The following is a 22,652-nucleotide window of genomic DNA, read 5'->3' as shown; positions in this document are numbered from 1 at the left end:
TAGAGCACTTTTTGTCTCACTATATGGTTGCAAAATTCTGAGTCTGAAAAAGCAATTTACATCCCTGACATTGATCTAGAGCTAAATACAAAACAAAAATTTTTAAAGTTTACAGAACCTGCTTAAAAAAAAGTGCGCAGTGCAGAGCGATAACAAGGGTAGTTAGAATGAAATTACGTAGGACCTCTTGCTCATTTCATACAATGAAATGTAAAGTACCACTGAAATCAAGAATTATTTATAGGACAGGGAAAGCATTGATTAGGTTCACTGAGAAAGATCAACTGAAAAGAGTTAAAAGGACAATATTTAAAAGTAAAAATACATTTCGGAGATGTAAAGAATATCAAACATAAAGAGTGGGGTGCTACTGTAAAAAACCTTAGTGAGAATCTTACTCAGTATTGTGTTCAATGAAGGTTGTGTTTTATAAAGGACACCAATAATCTGAAAAGCTGACAAAAAAAAAGCCACAAAGATGACCTACTGATTAGAACAAACAACCTTAAGCTGAGCGACCATGGAAACAATCAGTTCTATAAAAAGATTCAAAATTACTTAACCATAATCTGTAAATGTATATGGGGGAGAGACTTTTGATTCTGTTTGTTACATTTAGCAAAGATAGGAAAATACCAATTAGATAGAAAACAAAGCTAACTGAATTTAGGTTTTCTAGCCACACGCTAGCTTAACCAGATATGTAGCGTCTAAAGGAGGAATTACTGTTTAAAATTTCCTGATTAATACAAACATATCAGTCTAGAAAATCCCCATTTGTCCCTTCTGCCCTTGCAATTTAACTCCTTGCATATTTTTCCACCAAACACGGTAGAGAGCCTAACCATGAGTGAAGAATAGGGAGGATCATAGAGTTTAAGGCTTAGACCTTAGTACTGAGCAATAAAGTTTCAAGCCTTAGTCATGTGACTTCCCTAAGGAAGATAAAATATGTTCAGGAGTGTCTCAAGTACTTCGGATTTAAATTTGATCCTCATTCCACAAATGACACTTTAATTCTAAGGCCTTTCTTTGCCTCCCATCTATGAGACAGCAGAATTGCTTTGGCAGACACACAATAGCTCTTTTATGAAAGCAGGTTCACATTCAGCTGTAACCCTGCCCTGTTTGCTGATTCCTTCTTGTCTCTGCTCACCTTACGCTCTCCTGCACGTTTGTGCAATGGAGTATTAAGATGGCAGTACTCCTCTTCAGTGGTTTAATATGGAGAAAAGATTTTATCCTTAACTAAGTTTTTTTTAAAAAAGGAAAAAAAAAAGGGTATCTCAAAATGAAAGAAGAATATACAGAAGCCTGCATTAAGCAAACACGGTTATGAAGGCCAAAAGGTAAACTCATGTATTTATGGTGCTATATTCCACGGATCCCATTCCAGTGAAATTCACTCAGTTACTAACGGGATGCAGGGCTAGATCGGTACCAGCAGGTCTGTCTTTGCTCCTCTCTCTGCTCTCCTTGGAAGCACAGTGGCAGTGACTGAAGAAGAAAGAAGCTCTATCTAGTCATGTAACTGAGGCCAGCCAGGCTCTAATGTGTACTGCCTCTGATCCATGCACGATGTTTGAAGAATGGTGAATCAATCATGTTCCATGGCTGACCCAAGCAGGTCAGTTCTGCTGAAGGAAGCGGAGTTTTACTGAGCTGGACCATGTCCCATGGTGAGGGCACATCCCACCACTGCCTAGCAGCCCTGCATAAACTTCCCATGACTAGCAGCAGGGAGGAGCCTGAACCTTAGCACCATGAAGTCCTTAAACTCTACTTCAAACAACCTCCAGTTCTCTGGAGAGCTACACTCAGCTCCACACGATGCAGCTCTTTGTACTCCATCATGGCCTAGCCATAGTGTTACCTCCAGCCTTTCCAGTCACCTACAACTCTAGTCCATGAAGTGACAGAGACATTTCTTCATGACTAGCCCACAACCAGCTTCCTTTATCTTCAGCATGACCAAGAGAATATGTTTCCTGAGGACTTGATTTGGTCTCCTACCCACAGATTTTAGAGTACCCCAAGTAGTCTTCAGCTGCTGCAACAGAAACTCACAGTACTCCCACAGGTCTTGCAACTACTATGTGAATGTCTCAGCTAATCTACAGTATTGTCTCCTGACAAGTCTTCCCTATTTTTCTCATACCTAACCATGGATTTGGTTCAGTTTACACACATAACCTATGGTGGTCAACAGAAGAATGAAGTTACTTCATTAGCCCATGAAAATGGCAACACTACAGTATGCTACAAGAATTTAGGAAACTCAATTTGCCATGCCTACATCTTCTAAAAGCCTGCACATCCTAACAGACACTGATGTAAATACACGCTAAATAGACCCAATTGGACAAGAATGTTCATTAAAGATTTTATTACTTTTGCAAAGTAAATTACATAGCACATGGGCTATGAAAACTCAGTTATAAGCCAGGCACCTATCAATGTTACTTATATATATTATTTACTTCTGCCTACTACTAAACAGGGATTCCTCCTAAGACTATACATATTCTTTTTTAATAGTTTTCCTGTTTGTTTGGGGTTTTTTTTATCAGTATTAAATAGAGTAAGTAATTTTGAAGAGAATTTCCTGATCCAGAAAAATAATATAGCAAAACAAAAGGGTGAGTCAAACTCTCTTTGGATCCAAAGGAGTACGTAAACACAGAGTGAGGCAGAAAGAACAAAGATTTTCTTTAATACAGAAAATTATTTCCATTCTTAAAAAGCATCTCAAAACTACCACACAAGACACTGAAGGTACTATGAGTAATGTTTTGTACTGTGCACAGGAGTTCAACAGGCATCATCAGAAAATATACAAAATAAAAAGATTGTCTCCTCATGCATTTATTTTGGCTTGTTTGATTGAGTAATTTTATTATATTTGTCCTTTCAATTTGCAAAGATTATTCTGAGAATAATTTTTCTGTTAAGTGTTTTTTAAAATATGACATAACATTTTCATTTTTGAGTAGCAATACACACCACTTACAAACATAGCAGTGAGAAAGCTAACTGTTTAAAAAGGTACTATGTGACCAAAAGTCTAAAACCATCAGACAGGTGATCAGTAGCTGTCAGTGAGCTCTGTCAGGTTCTTAGGCACATTGGGGACAAGACATTTCAACTGTACAGATCACATTCATAGCACAACATATATTTAAGATTAATAATTCATTCTCCGTCAAGCCACTGATTAAATGGATACTTTCTCCACTTTTGGTATAATCTCAAATATTTTATTTTATTTTGATTTTGTTTTTTACTTAATCACTATTGACAATCCCATCTTTAAAACATCTACATATTTTTGCTATTTAAGTCTAGTTCCATGTTAGGTGTGCTGTTATACAGAAATAACAATAACAATTTGTTAGTATTGCTTCTCCAATTACGGAGGATAATACAAAAAAAAACCCTAAAAATTAAACACTGAAAAACTGGCAATTAAATTGTTCAATTTGGTCTCTTAACGTGAGGATTAGGAACAGTTTTCTGAAACACAAACCTGAGGTAATTTTTCTGGTATAGGCTCATTCTGGAGAGCTTGAAGGGCCTTCATTGCAGCATTATGTCTAGCAGCTTGACGAGTCTTTCCTTCACCAAAAAACTCACTGTTGCCAACAGTTAACTGGACATAGAAAATTTTAGGCACTGGGCAGTGATACCTGGAAAGAAGTAATGAAAAGAAAACAACAAGTTACAAATTTTAACCACCAATTTTATGTAATATAGAACAGTAATTAGGGATAAAACATTATCTTTTCTCACAGAGTAAGACCTAACACTCAAATACACGGATTGCTCCTCATCGAGGCCAACAGTAACTAAGAAGGCAGCTCCTACGTGCAAAGCAGCTCTTCACCCACATTTGCAGGGTTCTGCAATGAGCACTACTATACTTTAGCCCAACAGACCAGCTCTGCTCTCTTCTTGGTTTGAGTCTTGAGAAGATTAAACCTAAGGAGAACAGAGAGTTCCAGTGGAAGCCATGCCTGGGAGACAACTCCTGTTCCACAGGAAAGTTACACGGAAGAAGGATTGTGAGGACTCTCACCTGAAACCTGCCAGCATAGCTCAGCCCTGAGGGACAACAAAAAGTCAGACAGCAGAGAGTGAGGGACTTGGACAATGTACTTCTAGCCTCCTTTTAAAGCTCAAGTATTGAAACCATTGTAAAGGATAAGAAGGAGTTGTCTTCCAAAGCATAACAGAGAGGGTAGGGAAAAGTTCTCCTCCAACACTGTAATAGCCAAACATTTTCCGGGCACTGAAAGCAAAGCAGCAATCACCACCACTTTGTTTTCCTTTTTTTTTTCCTTCCTACAGAAAAATTTCCAAATATAATGGCTGGGTTTGTTTTTCTGAATATGTCTGAAAGACACTGAAAGATAAACCAAAAAATTGAACATTTTCCTAAAAACTGGCACCACTATTATTCCTCAAAGAAAGCAGTATCTTGATGATTTATGTCATCAGCTCCACATCTCTATTTTGAGTAAAAAAAAAAGGTAACCTAACCCATACTCCCTGATCTGAAACCTGTCTCTCGCTAGCAACGAATGAAGAAAGAGACATAATGCCTTTCTTGGGTTTGGGAGGTCCTGTCACAGCACTGTGACAACTACAAAAGTAAGACATTGGCCACAGAATCAATTTCTACAGAAAAGAAGTATTCCAACTACACCCTCCCCAGACTCAGAAAAAGCAATTCAGCACAGATAATTAGTTATAATCACTGTTAAAATTATAATCTTTTAAGAGAACATATCCAAAAACTCCTCTAATTATATTCTACACAGGTGAGGGAATTTGCTTCATTCTTTTCGCTCTGTGGCGTAGTCTGCCTGTGCTCCTTCCTCAAACAAAGGCTCTTCTAACACACTGGAGACTTAGTCCTTGGGAAAATACACATATATAGAAATTATTTCTCATTTATGACAAATAACTTGTACATATTCTACAGCAATGTAAAAAAGCCCAGGACTCCACAAGCATGGCCAAAAGCTAGGTCCACGGCAACAAAGCTAGAATCACGCAAAAGCCGAGCAAAGTACTACATTTTCCTTCTTCCTCTCAAAGGCTCCTTATTAAAGCACACTCTCACCATTTTCATCTGTTGACATGGCTGGTGATTTTTTTTGTATGAAGACTTTCTGGCTTTTCATTAGTAGTTGTAATTAAATTGTTTCAATTATAAAACAACATAAATGTTTTTCAGACAGCAGCACACTTCAAACCCAAACAAGCGTGAATAAGGACTCCAGTCTCAGTGTCCCCGAATTTTGTGCCTAATTCTAAAAATGCATTTATACGGAAAGAGCAAAATCGTAACACTGGTTCCAACAAGCCTCTAGCTAGACGGCCTTGGAGGGGTGAGCTAAGTTGCCTTTATGACATGCAAAAAGTGGGTATTTACTTTGCTTTCCTATTTACAGTTTAACACAGTTATAGGGAATTATTAAGGCCTGGAAATGCATTTGCTTATGTAACATTTTCATAAAATTACAGAATAACTCGGGTTGGAAACGCTCCTGGAGGTTATCTGGTCCAACGTAGCGCCCAAAGCAGGGTCAAACTCTGAAGTCACACTGTCTTGTTCAGGCATTGTCCAGGGTATTGTGGATATCTCCAAGGATGAAGATTCCACAACATCTCTAAGTAACCTGTTCCGGTGTTTGACCACTCTTTCTGGAAGAACACTGCAAAGCTCCTACATGCATAATGAAACTCAAACACCACGGTGCCATTCGTTAACAAAGCAGCTGTCAAACCAAACAAACAGATATTTCAAGAATGTTAATTTCTATCCCACTCCACTATATCCTTCCTTGCTTCTGACATACAACGTTCACCTTCTGCCTCCCTCTGCTTCTAAAAGGTACAAACACGATACCAAGACACTATCAATGTGACAAAATCTACAATGAAAAAGTACAGCGGCTTGAGACTGAGATTTACCTCAAAAAGAATGGTAGTTTTTAAAATGAAAGGCAGAATTTCACCCCTTCCCTTCACTTAATGAGTTTACATAAAATGCTTCCTATATCAACATTTTCCTTTGACTTATGAGTTTTATTTGGTTTGCAATATTACTTTAGGGAATATTAAAAATAAATTTAGGGAATATGCAGGCAATAGACGTAAATAATACCTTGAAAGAATTTAAATCTAAGAATCAGAAACAGGCCTTTGACACCAAACGTAGGTCAAACTATATTTTCAAAGTGAAAAATATTGCACTTATTTAAAATCAAGGGGAAAATAATTAAAAGCTTCATCAGTATAGTCACCATCAACTCCACTTCTTCCACAGCTGGCTTAGAGCTGTCTGTCCCTGGCTCCTCTACACTGCTAATGTGATTCCTCTGAAAGTCCTTCCTTATTTTACCCCAGAAACACCGAGTAGTTGAGGTGGGACGTGACCTCTGGAGATCCCCTAGTTCAACCCCCCTGCTCAAAGCAGGTCAGTTAGAGCAGACTGCTCAAGGCCACTTCCTGTTGGGTTTTGAGTATCTCCAAGGGTGGTTGATTCAACAACCTGTCCTGCAATCTGCTCCGGTCTTTGACCACCTTCACAGTCAAAAAGTCCTTTCTTCTCTTATGATCCAATGGAATTTCTTGTATTTCAGTTTGTGGTTATTCTTCACTGGATACCACTAAAAAGAGCCTGGCTCCACCTTCTTTACTCATCCCCTTCATGTACTTTATACACTCTGATAAGATCCCCCTGAGCCTTCTCTTCTGTCTAACCAGCCCCAGCTCGCTTTCTCCTCAGATGAGAGATGCTCTAGTCCCTTAATCACCTTAGTGACCCTTCACCAAATTTGTGCTGTTATGTCCGTGTCTCTGTTGTACTGCGGAGCCCAAAAGTTGACCCAGCTCTCCAGACATAGCCCCTCACTAGGGATGATTAGAACAGAAGGATGACCTCCCTTGGCCTGTTGAGAACACTTGTCTAAATGCAGCCCAGGATGCTGTTGGCTGCCTTTGTTGCAAGGGCACGTTACTAGCTTATGTTTAACGTGGTGTCCACCAGGTCCTTTTCTGCAAAGTTGCTTCTCAGCCAGTTGGCCTCCACTTACCTGCCACAGACTTTCCTTTTGATCTCAGGGACCTGGGACTCCGGAAGGCCAGTCTTATTGGTAAAGACTGAGATGAAGGCATTTTGAGTACCTCCATCTTCTCCATGTCAGAATCACAGAATGGTCAGGGTTGGAAGTGACCTCTGGAGATCATCTAGTCCAACCCCCCCACCAGAGCAGGGTCACCTACAACAGGTTGCACAGGAATGTCCTTCATCACCAGGTCCCCTGCCCCACTCAACAATCTAGTGTTCCTTTTGCTGCTGTAGAAGCCCATCTTGTTGCCCTTCACATCCTCTTCTAGATTCAATTCCAGACAGACTTCAGTTTTCCTAACCCCATAACTGCACACTTGTACAGTGTCTCTATATTCATCATCGGTCACCTCACCTGAGACACAAACCCTGTTTGAGTTCAGTCAGAAGTTCCTTGTTCATCTACGCAGGCTTCCTGCTGCCGTTGATTGACTACCTGCACGTCAGGATGGATGATTAAACTGATCTTGAGCTTGGAGGAGGCGAACCTTGACAAGCTCTCCTGGACTCCTCTCTTCAGGACTGTATTCCCTGGGATTATTCCAAGCAGGTCTCCGAAGAGACCCAAGTCTGCTAACCTGAAGTCCAGTTTGTGACCCGTGATATTTGCCTTGTTCTCTCCTCTCAAGATCCTGTCACTATCTCATGGTCACTGCGCTGACCTCGACCTTCACATCCCTGTCCTATTCTTGTTTGAAAGTGTGAGCTCCAGAAGGAGTGCCCCTCACTGATTCCTCAATTGCCTATGCCAGAAAGTTGTCATTGATGCACTCCAGAAACCTCCTGGATTGCTTGTGCAATATCCCACCAACTGTGTGATATCCCACCAACTCATACTGGCGTAGTTCAATTACCCATGAGGATCAGGGCATGTGGCCATGAACCTTCTTCCAGTTACCTGATAAAGAACTCATCTACTTCTTCTTGGATCATTCAGTCTGTAGGAGACAGACCGCAGTACTGCCGCATTGGTATGCCCTCCAGATCTGACCCATAAACCAGCAGCTGTCTTATCACTCATCCTCAGGCAGAGCTCCATGCATTCCCACCATTCTCTCACATAAAGGACAACACTCTGTCCTTGCCACTCTGGCCTATCCTTCCTAAAGACCCTGTACGCATCGACTGCAGCACTCCATTTGTGTGAGCTATAACACCATGCCTCTGTGATTCCATTGAGCTTGTAGCCCTGCAGCAGCTGTACACAGACCTCTCATTTCTCCTTTTCATTCTCTGTGCTAAGTTTGATAGTGTACTGACTCTTCAGGTAGGAACCCAAGTGCACCGATTTCCCAGAAAGGGTGTAAGGACTTCCCCCATCATGCTGTCCTGTAAGCCTTTCCTTACTTGTGTGCATACACTTGGGGTAAGACCCCTTCAGCTCTGTTTTGTTGGGTTTAAGGTCTCTCTTGTCAACATCACTCTTAAGTCTTTGGTTACTAACTTGGCCCATCACTTCCTCACTTGGTTATAGGTCAACTCCACTCTCCATCACTTTAAAGCTCTCTTGACCACCTCAGCCAACCTGTTGATACAGATGCTTGCCCCACTTGGTCAGGTGGATCCTGTCTCTTCCAAGCACTGATCCTTAAAGAGGGTGCCACAGTTGTAAAAATCCAGTCTCTGTAGTCATGTAGTCATGCTTGTTATGCTTCATGTGTCCCCTTACAGTATCATTGGTGCCCGCAATGAAAAGCAGCAGTAGGTAAGAGTCTGAGGCACAGGCAATCTTTGGCAGTTTATCCAGAATGTCCAAATACAAGCCCTTGGTGAGAAGCAAACCTCCCTGCACAGCAGGTCAGGTTCACAGACGGTGGTCTCCATCCCCTGCAGCAGGAAGTTGCCCACTGTTATCCCTTGCTGCTTCCTTCTGGTGCTCCTACAGGGCTCAGATGCTTTGAGAGGCCCTCATCTGATGCCATGGCACTGAAATTATAGTTGCAGATCTGCAGGTGGAACAGAAGCCTTCCTCCTGGTGCCAGAAGTTACAGGCTTCCAGCCTTTGCCATTACAGGACTCCCTGTTTCCCAGGCCAGTAAGCACTGACTCTCCCTGCTCCTCCTTTGGCATGGTTGGAGATTCAGGCTCTTGTACCTGTGGAGTCTCAGAGAATATCCACTTGATCTCTTATTCATCAGCTCTAGTGATGTCAGCACAGTTTGCTGACATCTTCCTGCATCTCCTTTACTTGGTAATATAGACCCTTTGACAGTGTTCAACTCCTGCAGACAAGACCACTGTCTCCCCATCCCAGCTTCCAGCCCTCCCTGCAGCTGAAGGTCTGGAGAGCTGCATCCTCCCTCTGGAGCTAGATCTGACTAGAGGTCTCTGATGTTCCAGGGACAGCTGCTCCAGATGGTGCTAGGAACTGTGCCGTGTGGCGCACCACCACCACTGCTGAACGCACACACTGTCCTCAGCGGAGTTCCTGGCTCCATTCTGTGTGAACTGCTGTGCAAACTGCTGCATCTGCTGGCTATCTTTGGGAGCGGTGATCCCAAAGCGGTGCATGTATATGGGCTTCTCCCTGGTACCTGCTGAATGGGTGCTTGACTCTTTCTAATCAGGAGACAGCTTTTGATCAGGAGTAGCTGACAGAGCTTGTTGGCAGCTGCTAGAGTTTGTTAGAAGACACAGCCTCCTGCAGCTATCCCTTCCCTGCAGCAACAGGCACCCTCAAGTTCCTCAAAGAGTTCCCAGGAATTCTCCCACCATCCCAGAAGTTGTTCTCGGAAGATTGAGAACTAGAGCCTGGAAACGGCTGCATCTGCTGGCTGCCTCTGTTAGCTGCAGCTTAGCACAGGATAAGCTCTGTCATGCAAAAGCAGTAGGCACCTTCATAGCACATCCCACCTGATTACTTCACAGTCCTCTTTAAATAAAAAGAAACGCAGTGGTGCTGTTAGCAGCTAGCTAGATTTAGGGAAAATACAACATCCATCAGAAGTTCCTGTTTCTTGTTGAGTTACTAGACCTACCTTTCTCTCCATTACATGCAAAGGAGGAAAGCACATGAACCTTAATCCACTTTATAAACTCAGATCCCACAACAGGCCCTCTCTTTTCCCTCACCCCTCCCCACCTTTTCTTTTAAAGAGTGTTCAGGGAGCTATTTATGTGATAATATGGAAAAATGATATTCAGCCTGTGGCTCTAGAGCCTCATGCAGCTCTCTGGCATTGGCAGAATGATTAGGCTTTTACATGGTTTTGATTAAACCTTTCTTGCTCTGCTTGGCCTCAAGCAGTGTTAACAGAGCACTGATAATATGAACATTGCCAGGAAAGTGCAAAGAAGCACCTGAAATCCCCAGAAAATGGACTAAATCTGTGAGGATATTGGCTTCTCTACAACATGGAGTGTGTCAAGTAGAATCAAAACATCCTCCTCTTTTCAGTGGGGAGGACAGAGACTGTATTAACAAAAGCCTTAAAACTAATCATAGTATTACAATCTGGAAGTACCGTGCAACAGTTAAACTGAGTTTTAAGACGGAATGATTCTGCATCCTGAAGATGCATGCTCACGTAAGGAACAACCCCATGAAAAGATAAGATATTGTATCCGCCATTGACCATTAACAAACCTTCCCAATATGTTACATTTGAGTTACTAAAAAGGACTGAAAACATTAGCAATCTTGGGAATATTTATATAGATTTTCCTGATTATTATACAATAACATATCAGCACAACATTTGCCATCACAAGAACACCTAAACATCAGTCCTACACTCCTTAGTCTTCTGTTGCTCTGTTCAGCCACAGAACTAAAACAGTCAGGATCTGCAAATACAATGCTTCATGTATGGACTCATTAGGTTTCTGAAAGTTTTAAAACTACCTACATTTAAAGAATATGCATCTTCCTCATTCTACATGGTGGCTACAGAGGTTAGGATCTTCCTGTGGAGCAAATTCTTATGTCAAAAAGATTCCCAGGTGATACTGGCACACTCCTCAGAACACAAGTTGACAGACACAGCCAAATGACAGAAGATTACAAGACGAGAAGACACCAAAAGGACATGTGAAATTATACATTCAATTGGATGGGAAAAAAAACCCCAAACGTGATAAAGGATAATACTTTAACAACTAGTCACATATAACCTATTTAAAACAAGTAAATTTTTATCTGGACATTTGAGATTTTAAAGAAGATCCCTCAAGTAAGAGGTCTGGAAAGCAGGTTCTCATTATTCTCTGTAGGGTTCATAGCATCAGAAATCTACTTTTTAGCTAATGCCATTGGCATCACTTTAGACCCGTCAACCTGAAAAAGGATATTTGCTCTATGACTGTGACCTTGAATGCCAAGTTTCAGCAATGAGCAAATATTTACAACTAGTTATAAACCCCTAAAAATAGGGGTTCATAACAGAAATGCTGACAGACCTTAACTAAGTTGGTGTGAGTGGGCGCCACTATAATTAAATAAATCACCAAGGTCTGTTGACAATTAGAAAACTCATTTTGGTTTGCCACAGAGACAAACAAAAATTCTGTTCATTATAATTTTACTGGAATATGATGTCATAACATGTAAGCATACTGAAACAATCTGCTGTTTTTCTAGCCAAAATATTAATTGCATACTAAGGAGCCCTTGGGGCCTCTTCCTTTTTGGCCATCAAATCCACACACACAAAGACAAATAAAGTATTAGTGCATACGTTATGTGTTCAAACTGCATTTCCTGCATTTCTCTGGATTCCTCAATGGCAGAAATGTTTCTGATAAATACTGTTACTTTATTCTTAGAAGGGGGAAAAAAACAAGTGCAAGCTGCAGCTCAAGGAAACCAGGAAGTTTATTTAGATTTAGCCTCCTTTTTACTGTTAAAAACTCTAGTGAGGTTTTGTCTAAATTCTAACGGCCAATGTGTTCTACACCTATGTAAAAAAGAACAAATAAACCCAATTGTTTCTCCACTACACAGGTGTTATAGGAATCATTACCCTATTCCCATTTCATATTGCAAAGTGAAGAGGAACAGGGATCATTTTGGCCAAGATGAGGGCCACTAAAATACGAGATACAACACGGTACAGGAAAGTCATTCTTCAGATGCCAGCTTTGTGCTGAAAGGGTCACTCTCTGCACATTTTCCCCTCTGGCTCCTTCTCCATACCAGCTCAATCAAGCTCGCAGCCCTGCTGACACTGCTTAACCAGGAAAATGCTGCGAGCTTTGCGAGGGGAGGGATAGAGAACCACAGATTGTGCAAGGGAGTAGGAAACAGCCTTCTCTGTGAACAACTTTTTCTCCGTAACATTTGAAATTTCTCTAGGGGAGCAAGTTGCTTAGTGCAGCTGTTCCCTGGCCATGCCCTATTTTTCTAAGCAGTCCATTAGCCACGTGCATTTCTTACAGATGGGAGTTCTACGTTTTGAAGACTGAAACATCCCGTATAGCCACTTTTGTCTTCATACAGTCCACCTTCTGCTTCTTTCAGCAGGTCCACAACAACACCTGGGAACAAAGAAGCTCTCTTTTCCAAGCATTCCTTTTGAGAACTACAGTCCATTATCCCTGAATCAGTCGGGCTGTCCTCTTCTAGATTACCTCCACATCCTCCAAGAACGTTCATAATGCAAAGTGTGCAAGACAAGGCACTATGTATCACTTTTAGCCAAACACATCCCTTGTTAGATGGAAAGATAATTTTCTGAAATTTCTATTCAGCTCATTTATTTATGACTCTTTTCCCTTTTCCTAATGTTGACCTCCCCTCAGCTACACAGACAAGATTTTTTAAAAAAATAACCATGTATACTTGCCTCAGATTATCCTTCATTCAAAAGATGGCTTTAAACTATAATCCAAATCTTTAAAATTAATTTAATTAATTCTGGATGATTCAATATTTTTTCTCTATATAATATTTGCTCTGACAAGTTTATGAAACCATTTTGACCTAGTTTGTAGAAACCCCCTAAGCAAAAGAATGTTTAATTGACTATGTAAAAATTGTAAAGAACAACCATGTGATGGAATTATATTAACAGAGAGAGATTCAAAAGCAACTGTTTGGGTTTTTTTTAAAATAATGAGAAAATATAACAAAGATGCTTCTCATTTTAAAATATAGAAACCCCAAACCTTCTCTATTTCAAATGTAAGAATGTAAGTGAATCCTGCATTAAAAAGTTAAGATCCATGAGTTGCAGGCAACTGCACAATGTAGTCCTCTTTATCCGGTAAGGTCCATTAGAAAACAAATTAGATACTTGCTTCCAGTGCTTCTGCTGGGAGGATGATCTAGAAGCTGAGTTGATACTTAGGAATTTCCTCATGTTCAGCTTGGCTATACTTTACATTTTGGTTTGCATCAATACTCTTTTAATTTATACAGCTTATTTACTTTTTTGTTACCCTCCAAGGCAAAGTTTCCCATTCCCTCTCAGCCTTTGTTTTGTAAGCCAACAAGTCAAGGTATTTTAGAAGTCTTCTATATAAAAGGCTAACCACTATTCTGAATAATTCTTCACAGCCCTTCCCTATACTTGCTCCTCTTCTTGAATACAAGAGTCAAGAATGGTAGACAATATACCATATGAAAGGCTAACAGTGTTCCGTATAACAGCAATATTTATGTATCTTTACCAGAAATATCTTGCTCAACTAATCTTAAAAATCACATTTGCCTATGCTCTGGTTCATTCACATCAGTTGTTCTTAGTTTATCTTGCAAATAATTAGTGATATTAAGTAATACTCCTGTGATTTCCAACTGAATAACCCTCACATGACAACAGAGTTAGTACTACCAGTGCCTGTGGTGGTAATCTTACATTTTATACTGGAAAGTCTAGTCTCATCCCATTTCTAATGTGTCAGTCCTCACGATCATCCAGCTCTTCCTCTATATCTTGATCTTCCTGTGTAGTGATGACACCTTCTACATCCCATGAAAATTTTCCTACTTTTTATGCAAACACCTTTAACAAAAATAATTAGAAACGTTGATTCTAAAACTCAAAGAACTGCACTTAATAATCGTCCTCCAAGTTTGACTTTTAATACTTCTGATTTTTTTTTCTCCTTTCCCACCTTGCATTTCTTATACAAATCGTCATCTTCTTCAATTGAATGAAGACAGTATCCTTATCTAATGCTACCAAATGCTTAACTGAATCCCACAAATACAAGCTTTACTTTATTCTCTTTACCTAAAAAATGAGTTAACACATAACAGGCAAGGTTAACACATTAGTCAGACACAATCTACCTGTAGTATACAGTAACTTCGTGTTCAGTTTTATCCTTTTTTACTTCCATGACTTTATTTACACTTTCTTTTAAACTTTGTGCTGAGTCTGTGAATATTGCATGAAGTTAATGGTGATTCTTTTTTTTTTTTTTCTTTTTTCTTTTCCTGGGCTAGAGACTATGCAGTTCCTTCAAGCAGTATGACTAACTTAATCAAAAAAATTGACTCATGTTTTCACAATCACAGTATCGAAACATTCCTGAGTAAAAAACAAAAGGGAGGGGGATTCAGTTTAACATAACATTATCTAATGTGGAATCTTCCCAGGAGGGTTTGTGATGACAAGACGATAATATTGCCACACCACTGCATCTCTGAATTCCAAGTTGCTCAATACAGACATTTGACTGAAATAAATACTTCAATATTTACTCTCTGCACATACCACTACTTTGTTTACCATATGCAGTAAATATGCACATCAACAAGTAAAAAACAGTTGCTCATCAAAAGTAATTAGAAGAAACCAACAGAAAGCTACAGACGTTACAAGTTAAATCCTTGAACAGTCACAGACTAAGCTAAGAAGTAATACAGCAAATGCATTAAGCTAGCTATGTAGCACGAGTAACAGAGAGATGATTCCATGCACAGTAAGTTCAGATCTCTACTTCCACTTTTATTACTCTCTCTCCTTCAGTCTAACGCTTAAAAGTCTAGAAGAAGCACTTTTCAAAGTGCCAGAAGGGTCTCAAAACTAGCCCAAATACCTTTTTACTAAAACAAGAGATATGAGATATGAAAAAAAAAAAAAAAAAAAAGAAAAAGGCTAAGAAGAAGTAAAAGGAAACTAGGGAAAAAAGGATGGCGAGATAAACCTTCCAAAGCATTGTACATTGGAGACTAAGTTCGAAAAAACAAGTGAAAAACAACAATCAAAATCAGTAAGAGAGCACAGAACAAAACGTTATGTGCCTCTGAAGAAGTATTTTTATCTGACAACTGAATAACTAAGTACTGAAAATGGTCAACACAAATTCAACTTATTCTTAACTGCAAAAATAGCATAAATAATATAAGAACATAACAAGAATACTGCCCCCAGAATTTAAGGCATTGAAAAATGTCAAGTGGACAATGCTGAAATGGAGATGGGGGCTGGGGGAGAGGAAAAGATAAATACAAGGAAAAAGAAAATGTTCTTTTCCATGACATAAAAACAAGTACCATAAGAATAAAAGGGAAAACACAATGAAGCTGTGATGTACACTGTATACTTAGAGGTTAAAGCAGACATCCAGAAGACAAACATCTCGAACTCTTATCTACTTCAGCTCATAAAATTTCCCATGAACTGTATTACTTACTAATCTTTACAAGCATGCAGAGTGGTTACTGAGAATGCCGTCCAAATACCCATTACAGTAAAAGAACATAAACAATGTTGCATATCTGACTATAATATCATTTTCTTTCTACATAAGAAACTCATGTAAAAATAAAAATCATGCTGCTTGCCAGCCTAAAGACTAAGCAAATGAGAAAATGAAGTACCTCACTCATTTAATTCTATCTTATATTTATACTGGTAATATAATGCTAATAAAAATGTTACTAAGAAAATCATCTCAGGCCTTCATAGGAATTAATTAACCTAAAATTCCACAGAGGAAGAACACCCAAGAAAGCTCACAGAGTGACTCTTACCATCCAAATTAACTTAAATTGAAATAACTAGTGTATATTGGGCTACATTCTGTTCCCACTTGGAGGAATGTAAACATACAGACATTAAATTGCAATATCCTGAGTAAAACAATTAACCTATCATTTTAAACTTGGCAATTAAAGCACTGAAAGTAAGAACAAACTGAAAAACCACACTTAATTCTGGCTTAACAGGTCTCCTCTCAGCAGTTGAGTGCAGTTAGCTGAGGATGCACACTCCCCTACTTTGCTAGTTACATCTCTCCATCCTCTGAAAATGTACTATCATGGCCAGCTACAGCTTTTGTCTAGAAGTCTTCCCATCTGTGCCATCAGACTTGTAAAGAAATTAAACGTGAGACAGAGCAAGCTTGGCCAACTGTAAAGGGAGAGCATTTTGTGTTGCCCTGCACTGATCCTATCAAGATGCTGAAAACAACGTGGAGGGCCTTACGAAGGAAGCTTTATCTACACCTGGGAGGGCAAAGGAAGGGGTCTGTTAATCACAGTGAAGTTTGGAAGGGGGAAAAACGTCAGAAAGCAAAAAGATGAGCGGTGAAGTCTTTCACTGCTTCGATTCCTTTCTCCATAAAAGTATAAAAAGAACAGATATCCTAAGGAGGCTTATTCGTGACTTGCTGACATAATATTTTTTCAATTTTCAAACTTTAATGGACATAATGGATTTACACTGATGACTGACAAGTATATAAATCCATTGCTAATAAAAATGTGTAAGTAATGCAGTGAAGGTGCAGTAGTAGGGGTCACCAATGCACAGCAACTTACCTCAGTCGAACCATTGAATACAATTTAGTACTGAATATTAATACAGAAAAAATGTTAGATCATGTTAGATCAATATACTAAAATATAAGGCTGCAGACTTGCTAAAAGGTAGGAAAAGTAGAAAATGTTTATAAGATGGTGTGGAGTTGTATTCTAGAAAGCAGGGACCCCAAAAAAGACTTGGAGGATAGAGATACCAAAGACTGTTGATTATATCATCGAATACCAGGTTGGAAGAGACCTCAAGGATCATCTGGTCCAACCTTTCTTGGCAAAAGCACAGTTTAGACAAGATGGCCCAGCACCTTGTCCATCTGAATCTTAAAAGGGTCCAGTGATAGGGAATTCACCACTTCCCTGGGGAGATTATTCCAATGGATGATTGTTCTTATAGTGGAAAATAAGGTCTTCCTTAAGCCTTCTTTTTTCAAGGCTGAACAAACCCAGTTCTCTCAGCCTTTCCTCATATGGCAGGCTTCCCAGTCCTTTGATCATCCTGGTGGCCCTTCTCTGGACTGCTTCCAGCCTGCCCACATCTTTTTTGTATAGTGGGGACAAAAACTGAGCACAGTATTCCAGGTGTGGCCTCACAAGCGCTGAGTAGAGTGGGATAATGACTTCTTTATCTCTGCTGGTGATGCCCTTGTTAATGCAACCCAGCATCCTGTTGGATTTCTTTGCCGCAGCAGCACACTGCTCACTCACACAGAGCTGCTTGTCCACCAGGACCCCCAGGTCCCTTTCCACAGAGCTGCTCCCCAGCTGGGTAGATCCCACCCTGTGCTGCACTCCTGGGTTCCGTTTTCCCAGGTGCAAGACAGGTTGCCAGTTTGAAAAGGAGCTATTTACCACCACCCGGTGGGTGCGGCCTGTCAGCCAGTTCCCCACCCACCACATAGGCCCCTTGTCTAGACCATAACGCGTCCGTTTCTCTAGCAGGAGGCTGTGGGGAACCATGCCAAAAGCCCCAGAGAAATCCAGGTAGACAATGTCCACCGCTCACGCCACATCAACTGAGCAGGTTACTTTGTCGTAGAAGGTGATCAGGTTTGTCAAGCACGATTTGCCCTTGGTGAATCCATGCTGGCTTTTCCCAATCACATGCTTCATTTGACTTGTGAATGGCCCCCAGGAGGATTTGTTCTGTAACTTTCCCAGGAACTGAAGTAAGACTGTATGTGTATCTGAAATGGTTAATATGACCTTTGACTTAGTAAACAAGGCCAGTATAGAGATTACCTTTACTGAACTGAAGCTCAGCTGCTGATGTCCACCTCCTTAAGAATTCCCATTTCTGTTGCACTGACACTAATGTCAGACTTGATTCTAACTCAGTAAGGTGATTAGACTCCACTTTCTTCTCTTTTGTCATAGAAAAAAGCCTCAAAGACAAAAGAGTAGGTGTTTTTTCCAGAGATTATTTCCCTTTTAATCACAAAACTGGGTAATTCATCCCCATTTCAGTGAAACAATCATCCAAACAAATCGTGGTACCCTATGCTGTGAGTGCAGCCATCCTTTCCATGACAATAACCCATTTAAACTGGCATTCCTCTTTAAAAAAATCCTAGAAAGACAAACAGATCTTCACAAGATCCTGGGAATTAGCATTTTGGAAGAGATGTTAACTGTACTTTCTTTCACAGAACACAAGCAGCCACCAAAATCACTACTGTAGACAAGACCTGAAGAGAAACTATAACACAGCGGTTGCTGGTGAGAATTTCTACATTCAGACTCCGTATATTCTATCATAAAAGAATCCTGAAAACCCTTCTTGAGAAATTTTAATACTTCCTCAATCTGTGGCAGAACTTTCAGTTCAAAAGGGACAAAGACCTTGGACTAGGAGAGAGCACAATTCCAGTCAAAACTCTTACTGAGTTATAATCTGTCAAAAATTAGCCACTAACCTTCTTTCTGCTTGCTTCCCTCAGGAAAATTATGACAGCCTCTCAAACTAACGTTTGAGCTGTAAGAGCAGTTCACCTGTGTCATTATAAAAATGCAAGCAGAGAACATATTTACTGGTAACCAATGTTCAGGTTCTGGACACAGGAGAAAGGCCATAACGAGAAGGGAGACCAATTAGTCTTGGTTCCATTGAAACCACTATCTCACAGGTGTCGCAACTGAAATATCCACAATTGAGCAGAAATACAGGAAAAAGATCAGGGTAAATAAAAAGCTAACTTTGGGAAAAATAAGAAACACACCCAAAATGTTTCTGCTCCTGGAAGAGCATTCTGAATCAGTACTTATTTTTATACACACCAACACCACTACTCTTCTCTCCATATCATGAAAGTAAAGCTGCCTTACTTTTGTCTAGAGAAAGGAATGGGGGACACCCAGTGAACCGCAAAGCCAACAGACTGAAGAGATTCACAGGTGCTGGGGCAAGCTTTTGGCTTTGAAGATCTTTGAATCAGAAGGTTTACAGGTACTCTCCCAAGTAGAAAAGCAATGTTGACAGACAGACATTAGGCAACCAAAGATGAGAGGGATCTGTACTTCACCTCTTTATGCTTCTCAGCCTAAGTGAGAACAAGAAAAGTCACAGCTAGAACTTGGAGATGCAGACCTGGGGCCAGATGTACCTTCTCCAGAGCACAGAAAGATCTGAGGAAGTTGAAAACACAAAGAAAAGAATCTACCACAGCCTTGTCCCATAGATGGAAGCTTTAGGAGAAATACCCAAAATGTGGGCCAGGGACCACAAAAGGAAAGGGTAGTCCTCTTACCAAACAGAGTAAGAAAGCTAGTGGTTTGAGGAGCTCACTATATTCTGAAAGAAAATTAAGAAACTTACTAATTAAAAGAAGAATAAAGTATTGGGACTCAGAAGTTCCTCTGTAAATAGGGCCAAGAGGTCATTGACAAAACTACTTAATCTTGAGTGAAGATAGTTTAAAAGAATGCAATGGTGCAAAACCCCATGTCCTACATACCACATTTTAGGCATGAAGAGTGATGAAGTGTCATGAAGTGTCTACAGCTAAGGCTGAAAAGATTTTAATGGTATCAGGTAAGTGCATTGACTTGGAGAATGAAGAGACACTGCACTGCGAATACTATCCACAAAGCTTGCTCTATATTCTGTCAGCTTGGTTTTTAATCTACATAACATTCTTTTAACAGCTGTCAATGTAATATTGTAAGTACACTTAAGACTATGTATTTTATTGATCCCTGATAGGTTAAATGCACCCATTAACACAGTGGATGTTAGCCATAGGATGCATTTGTCAGAAGGATTACACGCATGCCGTGCCAGGACATGTCACCTAACACCATCCTGTGAGCACTGTGAAACTTCACCGCAACAGGGTGAGGGGACTGCAGAAAAATCGCTTTCGAACAGAATGTAATGGAGTCTGTAGATTCCACAGCAGGATCTGGGTTTTCTGATCCCAGATACTCTATGTATCTTTATGATTTAAAACACTGTAGAAATTAAACATTAGCTGTCAAAAATTTTACTGCAGAAATAAATATCCTCTGTCGTTTTAGGAATTTTTATATTTTTTTAAGCCAACTATACTAATCACTATTGTCTAAACTGATAGCTACTGGCAATGGCAAAGCTCATCACCTGCAAGCTCCCTTGCCACTGTTCTTTTGGGAAAACTATCTTAAGACAAACAGATGTTTCTGCTGTTTTAAACCAACAGGAAATGGACTGACTTTCTCCCTTTTCCTTTCCTAGAAACAAATACTAGCAAAGAAAAATCCTAGCACAGCTGTACTCAACACTTTCCTTGTAACAATATGTCTGTGTGGGAGGCAGGCAACGAGTGGGAACAAACAGGCCAGGGGAAGTGAAATGTAGCATGCCGAAGATGAACACAAAGAATTCATTTATAAGTCTGTGAGTGGATTATTACACCATAATGTTGATACACTAGGAGGGTAATAACAGTGTGATGTACAAGAGTTTGCTTTAAGATATGATCTCAGTCCTATCTCAACTGGTAATGTACAAAACTGAATCAATTATCAACTGGCAATCTCAATCCCTTCCAAGTGAATAGATGTTCAAATCATCAGAAAGCTTCATTAGCATGAACAGAGTGCAGGTTTGGTGGCCGAGCTGCAGCCTTATCTTTAAGGAAATGTCTTTAGAATAAGCCTAAGAAATGAATAATATGGTGAAATGCAGAATTCTTGCTGTCTGTGTGTGGATGAAACAAACACTTCGATTTTCACTGCTAACAAACTGGCACCTTTTACTCACACTAGATTTACATAAAAAAGGGAAAATGCCATTGAATTTATTGTATTACAGCTTCAGTCATTACAGGAGAAGAAAACTTGACGAAAACGATGAGACAAAACATTGCACCAAACCTGGTTTTAATTGTTTTATGCTGCAATTACGACATTTTAAAGTCATGAAAAGCTTCAGAATAGAAAAAGGCAACTTCTGAAAGACTGCTTCTGTTGTGAAATTCTTGCAGCAAAACACAAATTCATGCTGCCACCTAATGGTTTAAATCAGCCGTTTCCAGCTGAACAATTAAATTGCTAATAGCTTGCATTATCTTAGGACTACTCTTCCTTTCCCTAAATTTTAACTCTCTGAAATCTGAATCTGTTGTTCAGAATGAAATTACAGTGTATTTAAGGAGATACAACCTATTCTAACCAAACTCTGAATTTCTATTTCCAAGTACTTTCTAATATTTATTCCAAAAGGGTTTTTGTCCATTCGTCCAAAAGGTTGGGAGGAGGGCAAGGAATGCACAAAGCAGTTTTCACAAAGTCAGTCAGTAAACATCTTTATCATCACACCCCTTAATCAATAGAATCCAAATTTTAAGAACAAAACTTTGCAACACTGACTGGAAACGCAGGCAAAGCACCTCCGACTCTTCCAGGTCTTTTTAGGGGAGGGATGTTGTGCCCTATGGTTGAAGGCTGAAGCTGGCAGCTCTAGCAAGGTAAAAATCCCAGTGCCACCCCACACTGCTCCCGACCAAGGGGTTTATTCTGCTGTGACAAACTCAGTTTAATGCAACAGGCTTCAGAACCGAGGGTCCACTTCACCTGCGGAGCGAGGGCACTGGTGTCCACAGCCTAACAGCTTTTTGCAGCAAAATACTCCTTTGTTCAATCAAAAGCATTTCAGTACTTGCATGCCTGCCTCTCCTTAGAACTGTTGCTACCCAGATACATCCCTAAGGAGTTTGCTCTTCTGATACTTTTCTCTCACTCTTCTCTCTGTGGAGAGATTTTTCTTTTTCCAGTCCTTCCACTGTGATAGTCAGATGACTCCCACGATAGCACTCATGAAGCTATTACAAATCAACATTCTTAGGATATTTCTCAGAGTAGGATTCAGTTCTAGATTCAGATGCTTAAATTTATGTATTTAGTTAATGCATAGAAACTAAGTTACTATTACAGTGAAGCTCTGGAGAGATCCATACGAAATGTAGACATTGTAGTTTATGGCACGACAAAGAGCATTCTAGACTAGTGAGTGCTCTGACTAGACCTTCCACTGGTTATAACAGAATACTGGGTTTCTAGTGCACAAGCAGAGACTATTTTAAAGGCATCTGAGCTTGGACCTGAATCCCACCACCATCTAGCTGCCTAAACACCAGCACACAGTACCACTTGAGATGCAGTTGCATACCTAAGGCATCCGCATGATGTGACACAGGACTGATCCATGAAAAGCAGAAGTTTCCCACAAATAGCTGGAGTCCTGGTGGACTATATGAAATGGTATGATGACTGAACCCTGCTTTTAGGGATTCCTTCAATTGCCTAAACTTAGCTACGCGGGGCCAT

General features: G+C 40.1%; 1 protein-coding gene across 4 annotated transcripts in view; it reads right to left on the bottom strand.

The window, feature by feature from the left end:
• Positions 1-22,652, bottom strand: part of STAU2 (staufen double-stranded RNA binding protein 2) — a 148,383-nt gene that overhangs the window by 110,085 nt on the left and 15,646 nt on the right. For all 4 annotated transcript variants that reach the window (XM_009891898.1, XM_009891900.1, XM_009891897.1 and 1 more), the window contains one exon: positions 3,527-3,686. In XM_009891898.1, coding sequence (XP_009890200.1) covers positions 3,527-3,686 — 160 coding nt within the window. The remainder of the gene's footprint in view (positions 1-3,526; positions 3,687-22,652) is intronic.

This window comes from Charadrius vociferus, unplaced genomic scaffold (assembly GCF_000708025.1).
Source record: "Charadrius vociferus isolate BGI_N301 unplaced genomic scaffold, ASM70802v2 scaffold15, whole genome shotgun sequence".
Lineage (NCBI taxonomy): Eukaryota > Metazoa > Chordata > Aves > Charadriiformes > Charadriidae > Charadrius > Charadrius vociferus.
Note: the sequence above shows the minus strand (reverse complement) of the source record. Positions and strands in the feature narration are given on the sequence as shown.